At 39.9% G+C, this 9,347-nt stretch overlaps 1 protein-coding gene across 1 annotated transcript in view; it reads left to right on the forward strand.

Moving 5' to 3' along the window:
• kcnb2b (potassium voltage-gated channel subfamily B member 2b) overlaps window positions 1-8,123 on the forward strand; it is a 175,482-nt gene extending 167,359 nt beyond the window's left edge. The window contains exon 3 of the mRNA XM_061921879.1: window positions 5,075-8,123. Within this exon, the coding sequence (XP_061777863.1) occupies window positions 5,075-6,943 (1,869 nt within the window). The 3' untranslated portion in view covers window positions 6,944-8,123. The remainder of the gene's footprint in view (window positions 1-5,074) is intronic.
• Window positions 8,124-9,347: the final 1,224 nt, after the last annotated feature.

The following is a 9,347-nucleotide window of genomic DNA, read 5'->3' on the forward strand; positions in this document are numbered from 1 at the left end:
GCTGTGTAATGTTTGCTGTGGTCTGTTACGGCACATAAAAAACTATCAGACATACAGCCACTGTTACATACAGATATTGTGTCATTAAACATGCAGATATGAATTGGGTATACAGAGGACGTCAGTAAAGGAAATTAAATGAGCTCAAATATACCTACAAACAAGGCATAATGATGTAATAAGTTCATAGAATTGATTAGCTTGCAGTCATGCAGTGATCCAAAATACCTCCACACGAGCTCACGTATAAAGAATGAGGTGGACAAAATGAGACAGAAAGAGTGGCATAAAACACGTCTTTCTTTGGCAACATCGGAGAAAGTTGTACATGTAAACAAACCACGGTGAGTTCAAGGACCGCCAAAATTTGTCGGACATAACGGTCCTCGCCAAATACTCTCATCAGTGAAGCATGTTTAATAAAAACTGTGGGATTTTTAACAATTACAAAGGTTTGTGTCATTTTTGTCCTCCTACAGAAATCATATCAATACAAAAAATATATATATCTCCCTCACACTGCAAAAACTGAAATCTAAGTAGGATTAAATATCTCAAATACAGGTTATATTTGCTTATTTTCTGTCTGATAAGATAATTATTCTTTCTAAGCAGATTTTATGTTATAGTGTTTTACTTGTTTTAAGGGTTTTGGTCCTAAATGATCTCAGTAAGATATTACAGCCTGTAGCTGAGATTTAATTACCTATATTGGGTAAAACACACTTGAAACTAGAATATCAACTGATTCAAAGATGTGTCATCAACACTCACAAGTATAAAGCTACCTTTTTAAAGTAATACTTTCTTACTACAAGCATGAAAAAAAAATCATGATGCCAAGCGCATATCATTATGTCAAGATAATGGCACTAGCATTTACTTAATTTAGGAATATTTTCCTACATATTGACCAAAAGGTCTCTTTTTTTTTTTCTACCAAGAAAAGTGTGCTTATTAGTGAGAATATACTTATTTTAAGGTAATTTTGGGTTCATTGAGGTTAGCTAAATTTACTTGTTTTGGAAAGTCTTGACGAGCCAAATTTTCTTGTTGTATTGGCAGATAGTTTTGCTTAGTTCAAATAAAATACCCCTCATTTTTGTTTTCTTTTTCTTTTTTTTTTTAACACTGACTTTTCGCAGTGCATCTTTTTACATACAGTAAGAAAAATGCAACTTATCTCCCAGGTAGCATTGATTGGTTGAATGTTTTTTTTTTTATTGCTGTTTTTATACACTTACTGCTCAAAAATTCGAAGTGTGTCCCGTTTTGTTTATTTGTTGCTTTTTTAGCTGCAAGAAATGTTTTGGAAAGCGTACTAGCATACTTGTAATACAGATATTGTCAAAATTGTTTTGCTATTAGACAGGTAGTCAGTGATACGGCGCAGTTAGTTGCTAAATCCAAGGCATTTTGGCTAATGGTGGCCATGTTTTAAAACCAATCTTGCTCAAAGTTCACACGTGTGTCAGTCCACTAAAGAAGTGTACCAGATTGTGTGGTGATTAAGCAAAACACTCTAAAAGTTACAATTAAGTGTTTGGTTGAGTCTTTGAAGAGTCTAGGACAGGGGTCTTAAACTCATTTTCGATCGGGGGCCATATGGAGAAATATTTACTCCCAAGTGGGTCAGACTGGTAAAATGATAACTTAAAAATAAAGACAACTTTAGATTGTTTTATTTGTTTAAAAATAGAACAAGCACATTCTGAAAATGTACAAATCATAATGTTTTTTTTACACTTACATGTTGCAGTTAATAGTATCCACCTTTATTTGTCGTTATCTATATTTTATGAATAAATTATGTGATAATGTTCATCAGTCGACTCATAGGTGTTGGTTTTTTATCTATCAAAATAAAAAAAAATGTATATAGAAAGTCAATTTACAGGATGTTATTTATGTAGTTGACTCATTTTCCTTGACTACTAACATCATGTGTGAATGTTGTCTGTCTATCTGTGTTGGCCCTGCGATGAGGAGGCGACTTCTCCGCCTTCCGCCCAATTGTAGCTGAGATAGGCACCAGCGCCCCCCGCGATCCTAAAGGGAATAAGCGGTAGAAAATGGATGGATGGATGGACTAACATCATGTGGTTTATTTTTTGAGATATATAGAGGACACATTTAGAACAGCAGTTTGTTTTTTTATTCCAAAATTTCGTCTCATTTTTATACTTTGTAAACTCATCCCGCGGGCCGGATAAAACCTCTTTGCGGGCCTGATCCGACCTTCAGGCCTTACTTTTGACACCCCTGGTCTAGGATAAACATTCAAGTCTGTTTGATATAGGAGTTTAATAACAGCGCCACCATGTGGTGTATTTGTCAGGAAAGTGATAGCACGAGCAATGCAGAATGTTTTGCAGAATTTTCACTTTTTAGTGTGAAGCGGTTCAGGAGCAGAGGAGAGATGCCGGTTCAGACCCAGGTTTCCCCGCTTAACTGATAATAGGTTTAACCCAATAAGTACCGTGTAGACCTTCACAACCCACTAATTTGATTAAGAGGACAAGATCTTTTCTTGATCCGTGGGAACAGACTGACATCAATCCCAGACAGCAATATGAATTTTTATCTGGGGTTCTTGTGTCGAGCAGCAGATTTGGTCTGCTGTGCAGAACAATAATGTCTTCATGTGAGAATCAGTAGAAAGTCTAATTTATTGGTGATTGCTTAACTGTTGCCAGCAGGCGGTGCTATAATCCAATCACCCTTTTACACCTTCCCTCTCTCACGCTCTCCCAGAATGTCTGGCCTAATTATACGATTGCAAATTGTATTCTTCGCTAGTGGCTGCACTGATTCAAAGTCTTCATGACTTATTCTCTACTCTTGACTTCAACAAGCACATTAATCCGCCTTTGTACATAATACTTTACATTACTTTCTCACGACGCGAGGGTCATTTTCATTCCGCGGCGTGCACATTGTGTCATTTCTGCTCAGTCTTTGGATTTCAGTCGTTGATTTAATTTTTTCAGGTTTTGATATATGAACTCAAAGAAAATAATTCTGATCACCTGTGTACCTGAGCAGTAATATGCAATTTAGACTTTGACACTGAATATTCATTCTGTTTTTAATAACAATGATAACACGTTGAATATTCATTGTTTCATACAAACGTGAGTTTTATGTGTTATGAACCGTGTCTGGGAAGGTATTTATTTATATATCACTTTAATACTGCCTGTAATGATTGACATGTAGACAGGCCGATGACTGCATGAACAGTGATGGAAAAGCCAGCCAATGACTGTTGCAAGAGCTTAGAAAATGGATGCTGCATTCTTCACTACTGAGCAATAAATTACCAATGAAAGGAAATCGTTTTAATCGAGTTTAAAATATGATAAAGTTTTATTTGAAATAATATTTATGATCAAATAATGTTTTTTTTAATAATAAAAAAAGTCATTATAAAAATAATACCAATACTTTAAAGAGAATAATATAACATTGTTTTTTGGGGTTTTTTTTTTCAAAAGTATACATACAGCAATGTTAATATTTGGTTACATGTCCCTTGGCAAGTTTCACTGCAATACGGCACTTTTGGTAGCCATCCACAAGCTTCTGGCAAGCTTCTGCTTGAATTTTTGACCACTCCTCTTGACAATATTGGTGCAGTTCAGCTAAATTTGTTGGTTTTCTGACATGGACTTGTTTCTTCAACATTGTCCACACAAACACCATTCTATAACCTTAATTCTAGCCTGATTTAGCCATTCCTTTACCACTTTCGATGTGTGTTTGGGGTCATTGTCTTGTTGGAACACCCAACTGTGTCCAAGACCCAACCTCCCGGCTGATGATTTTAGGTTGTCCTGAAGAATTTGGAGGTAATCCTCCTTTTTCATTGTCCCATTTACTCTCTGTAAAGCACCAGTTCCATTGGCAGCAAAACAGGCCCAGAGCATGCTTGACGGTAGGTTTTGTTTTTCTGGGATTAAAGGCCTCACTTTTTCTCCTCCAAACATATTTCTGAGCTACATTTTTGTTTCATCTGACATCAAGATATTTGACAAAGATTAGACCTTCTGTGGTCAGATGAAACAAAAATTGAGCTTTGAAACTTGCCAAGGGACATGTAAGCAAATATTAACATTGCTGTATGTATAATTTTGACCCAGCAGATTTGGTCACATTTTCAGTAGACCCATAATAAGTTCATAAAAGAACCAAACTTCATGAATGTTTTTTGTGACCAACAATTATGTGCTCCAATCAATCTATCACAAAAAAATAAGAGTTGTAGAAATTATTGGAAACTCAAGACAGCCATGACATTATGTTCTTTACAAGTGTAAACTTTTGATTTGATCGCGACTGTACATTTGACATTTGAAAAACATAAGACGATGCTTTTTTTCCAGATGTTTTAGGAAAGTCTTTCCTAGATGCTGGACAGTTACAGTATTTAATCACTCTGTTTTACTGATCACCATTATCTTGAATTAGTAAGGGTGCTGAAAATAATCGATTCACATCCGGATTGCAATTCTTTTTTATTTAAATTCTTAAGTCAATTCATAATTTTCAAAAATCTTTTTTTTTTTTAAGAAAAAATTTGGGAAAATACGTTGTTTTTTTCCCATTTCCGGCTTACTCACTGCATATATAGCCAAGAGGAGATTTTATCACCTGTAACCTGTTTTGAAAAAGGTTTTATATATTTTTTAAACCATGTAATAGATTATGAGAATCAGTTTGAATCAACAATCGTGTTGAATCAGGATCGATCCTGAAATGAATCACTACAGCAAGAATTGGAATTGAATCTTTAGTTGTTGTAACATCTCTATCCCTATCCCACATACTAATTACCATAACAACTCCTCCTCTGTTAGCCAACTTACTAACAACCTTTGAGACACTTTTCACACGCTATGTGAGTGACAGGAGGAAAAGCTTGGACTCGCTTTTGACATTTGCCTCCCCCTTAAGTTTTTTTAATACAAATCAGCAAAGAGAAGACACTTTGTCAGACTTTTCAATGGCAAAACCATTTTAAATGATTTATAATATGGTAACAATATTTTGTCTTTTCTGTCTCTCGCCACAGATTCTGGCCATCATATCAATCCTGTTCATCGTCCTCTCCACCATCGCTCTGTCTCTCAACACCTTACAGGATCTTCAGGTGATAGATGAGTATGGAAACGCCAACGACAACCCCCAGCTGGCGCACGTGGAGGCCGTGTGCATCGCCTGGTTCACCATGGAGTACCTCCTCCGCTTCCTCTCCTCTCCCAACAAGTGGAAGTTCTTCAAAGGTCCGCTGAATGTCATCGACCTGTTGGCCATCTTACCTTACTACGTCACCATCTTCCTGACGGAGTCCACCAGCAAGAACATGCTGAAGTTCCAAAACGTGCGCCGCGTGGTACAGATCTTCCGCATTATGAGGATATTGAGGATCTTGAAGTTAGCCAGGCACTCCACGGGACTCCAGTCTCTAGGGTTTACCCTGAGGCGGAGCTACAACGAACTGGGCTTGCTCATTCTATTCCTCGCCATGGGCATCATGATATTCTCCAGCTTGGTCTTCTTTGCTGAGAAAGACGAAGATGCCACCAAATTCACCAGTATCCCCGCCTCGTTCTGGTGGGCCACCATTACCATGACTACGGTGGGCTACGGGGATATTTACCCGCAGACTTTGCTAGGAAAAATAGTTGGCGGGCTTTGCTGCATCGCCGGAGTCCTCGTCATCGCCCTGCCCATTCCCATTATCGTCAACAACTTCTCCGAGTTCTACAAGGAGCAAAAGAGGCAGGAGAAGGCCATTAAGAGGCGAGAGGCACTGGAAAGAGCCAAGCGTAATGGCAGTATTGTGTCAATGAACCTTAAAGATGCCTTCGCCCGCAGTATGGAGCTAATGGACGTGGTGGTGGAGAAAGAAGAGGATAAAACCTCCCTAGACAACCACCTGGCGCCGAACCGCTGGGGAGGCTCCACCCGATCCACCACGTCGGAAACCAACCTCAAATTCCCGGATAAAAGAACCCCAGAGTCTGTGGGGCAGAGTTCCCCCCGTCGTATCACCATCACCACCACCGGGAGTCCGCAATGGACCAGCAGATCGCCACAACATCTTAATGTGCAAAAACTGGAGGAGATGTACAACCAGATGACGAAGTCGCAGTCCTTCACCAACCTGAACACAGCAAGCTCCATGAGCACGCCGAGCACCAACATGACCGCCCTTGGCTCGCCCAAGAGGTCCCACGGCCCGGAAGCCACATCAAAGGAGGAGGTGGAGATGAAGGAGGTCCGGGCTACTTTGGAAGCCAGAAGGGAGAACAGACACCTCTGTGTGCCTCTTGAGCTGAAGCCTCCTGAAAAGCAGAATCCTGTAGACAACATCCTCAAAGATGGCTTCTATGGATCAGGTGACGGCTCTGACCTCCACATAGAGGAAGGCGAGAGCTTCAGCACCGCTGTAGAAAACATCCAAAAGTCTCTCAGAGGGAACAACCCTCTCAAAATACAAGTCAGCAGGACATCTACGGAGGGCCCGCCGACACCGCCCAGCACCACATCCCCAGGGGACATCAGCTGCGGCATCCTGGAGGAGGAGACACCCGAGGGGGAGATGTCGCCTCTCATTGCTAGTTCCGAGGTGCTACTCCCTCCCACAGAAGAGGATGAGGAGGCCCTGTTGTCCCCAAAGCACTTGGTGGTCGATACCCCACCCGGTGATGATGACCCATCCTCTGAGAAGCACCTGATGGACGTGGCAGGTGCTTCCTATGGGCCTTCATCACCTAAGGCAGGTGCACAGAACTGCGGCCAAGGTGGGGTCGGAGTTCCCGAGGGGGCGGACAGCAACCAAAGTGGACACAAAGTGGAGAACCACATGTTTACGACCGACATCCACATGATACCAGGCGACGGTAGTTTGTCGCCGACTTGTGAAACCAGCATGTGACTGCGAGGGGAGACCCTTTGAGGGTCGCCAACCTCGGGGGGCAGATGACAGACATTGATATTTTTGCATGGCATGGCGAGTCCCTTTTACTTGTACTGTGAATGGCTGAAGAAAGCAGGACGGAGTCCACCACACTAATGCAGACTTTTCCCACCTGTACATAACTCAACGAACTCGGATGTAAAAATACAAAAAACAAAGCATGCATTTCAGAAGACTATTTTACGGTGCTTAGTTTGCTGAAAGCGCTCCACTGTAAATAAATTAACCATTATTAGCAATGTGAAAAGGGGGCGGGGCAGACCCACAAACTGGGTGTTACATTGTAGCGAGCTATTCAAAACGAGAAAAAAAATGACATATCATTCATGACCTTTTGTGTATAACGTGTTCCTCTGTAGCGTTTCTTTTTCTGTGTGTTTGCTTCGCCACGTTTCAGTCCAGCGTCCCCTTGCGAAAACGACAAGTAATCTACGGGGGAAAAAAGCATTTTTAAGCTAGTTTTGTCCTCTTTACTCGTCATTCAAATGGCTAAAAATGTACCCTCCAGCATATATACCTTTTTAAAAGTAGTTTTAAGAGTCGATGAATAACTACAGTAGTTCTAAAACAGTAGATTAAGATCCATAATGAAATTAGGAGTATTTATAAATGAGCTGGTCAATATATATGCTTTATAATAATTATCTATTCCATGAAATATCAATGGACCAAACAGATATAACAACATATAGTAATGACAATTACAGTACATTATTATTTGTTCTTGTTTTTTTATTTATTTATTGCCATTTTCAGTCCAACTTAAACCCAAGTGATTGATTTTTATTATGCTGATGATTTCTTTCTTTTTCACAGAATATCTCTTCTGTTTGTTGCATTTGATTCCAATTTATTGCTGGGATTTTTCATCGTCGACACTGAAATGGATGCATGACGTTGCTTTTGTATTATTTATTCTGTTTTCTCACAGAGAGGCGTGGAATGTGCAATACCGCTTACTGCAAAACTATGCAGGCCAAGAATCGTGGCACTTTATTTTCTGTCTGTCTTTGGGGTTTGTTATGTACAGACAGAAATGTATTTTTCATATATGTATGTGAGGCAAAACAGTATTACAAAAAACAGACTCTCACAATAATTAGCTTTTTAATGGTAGAACCAATTTGTGTCGAGTGGGGGGGGGGGGGGGGTGCAAACTCAAAAAGGGATCCAAATTGACCACTTGGGCCTTTTTATATCGCTCCAAATCAGACAAACAAAACCTGATCCAAATGAGTCTATTTTTTCTATAAAAAAATAAATAAAATAAAATACTAAAGGCAAGCTTGACCACAGCTTCCTGCCATGTGGTAACAATGAAATGATGCATGCCTTTTCATAGCGCTATGAGAAGGCAGCGACGTCATTGAGCTTTGTTCATATATAGCGCTGTACAGAAAACTCTAATTTTATAGCAGAAATCAGGTCTTTATGTAATAGATATTGAGTTCTCAGGTTTTCTACAACTACTCTCTGATGTCTTGAGTTTTTTTTTTTTCCTTCGATTAACATTTGAAGAGGTTTGCTTATTGGTCTTGTCGTGTTGCCGGGAAGACTTTCCTCATCAGTCGTCGAGTCCTCAGTGATGGAGCTAGTTTGAAGAATGTTTCCCAACCCATTTTGAGCCAAAGCACATCGTTGACATTGGGGGAAAAAAATGACAGAAAAAGTAGATCCACATTTTATATGTACCTTCTGCTGGTTTAGTAAAAGACTGTGTCCACCTTTACTAGTTTAGAGTGATGATAGTTACATAGATGAACAAAGATATGATATTTCTTGTGACCAATTAAATTAATTAACCATTAATAGTGGTTGGCAATCACTCCCAGCTGCTTGATGGTTTTTTTTTTTCCCATGCTGGTCTACTGCTTCCGACCTCACGCCGTGCCCCTCTGGAGCGTGCATCGATGGGGATGAGAGGGGGTGAGAATTAGGAAAAATTGAAAGGATCCTGTGTATTGTGGTCCATGTTTCCATCCTGATTTCCTTTTGTTTACATACATCCTCTTGTTGTACGTGGTGTCCATCTTACCACTGACCAAGCCTTCATTCGGACCCCATAGCAGGATGCGTGACTTACGTTATACTGGAGGTCTCACACTGACATGACCAGAGGTCATAGGTCGGGGCTATTCAACGAACGTCATTTGGGGGCCACATTTTTATCATGAATGTAGCATCACTGCAAGGCTTTCTTTTCTCTTCAATTGTTTACCTCAAATAATGAATAATATGATTGTTCATTTGGAAACAAGCTATATGTCTATGCTACTCAAAGATCCTCTATATAGCAGAAAATTGCTAAGACGTACTGCAAAAACCCGTGTCAAACATCTATATGACAGAAAAACTGTAAGGA

This window comes from Nerophis ophidion, linkage group LG15 (genome assembly GCF_033978795.1).
Source record: "Nerophis ophidion isolate RoL-2023_Sa linkage group LG15, RoL_Noph_v1.0, whole genome shotgun sequence".
Taxonomy (NCBI): Eukaryota; Metazoa; Chordata; class Actinopteri; order Syngnathiformes; family Syngnathidae; genus Nerophis; species Nerophis ophidion.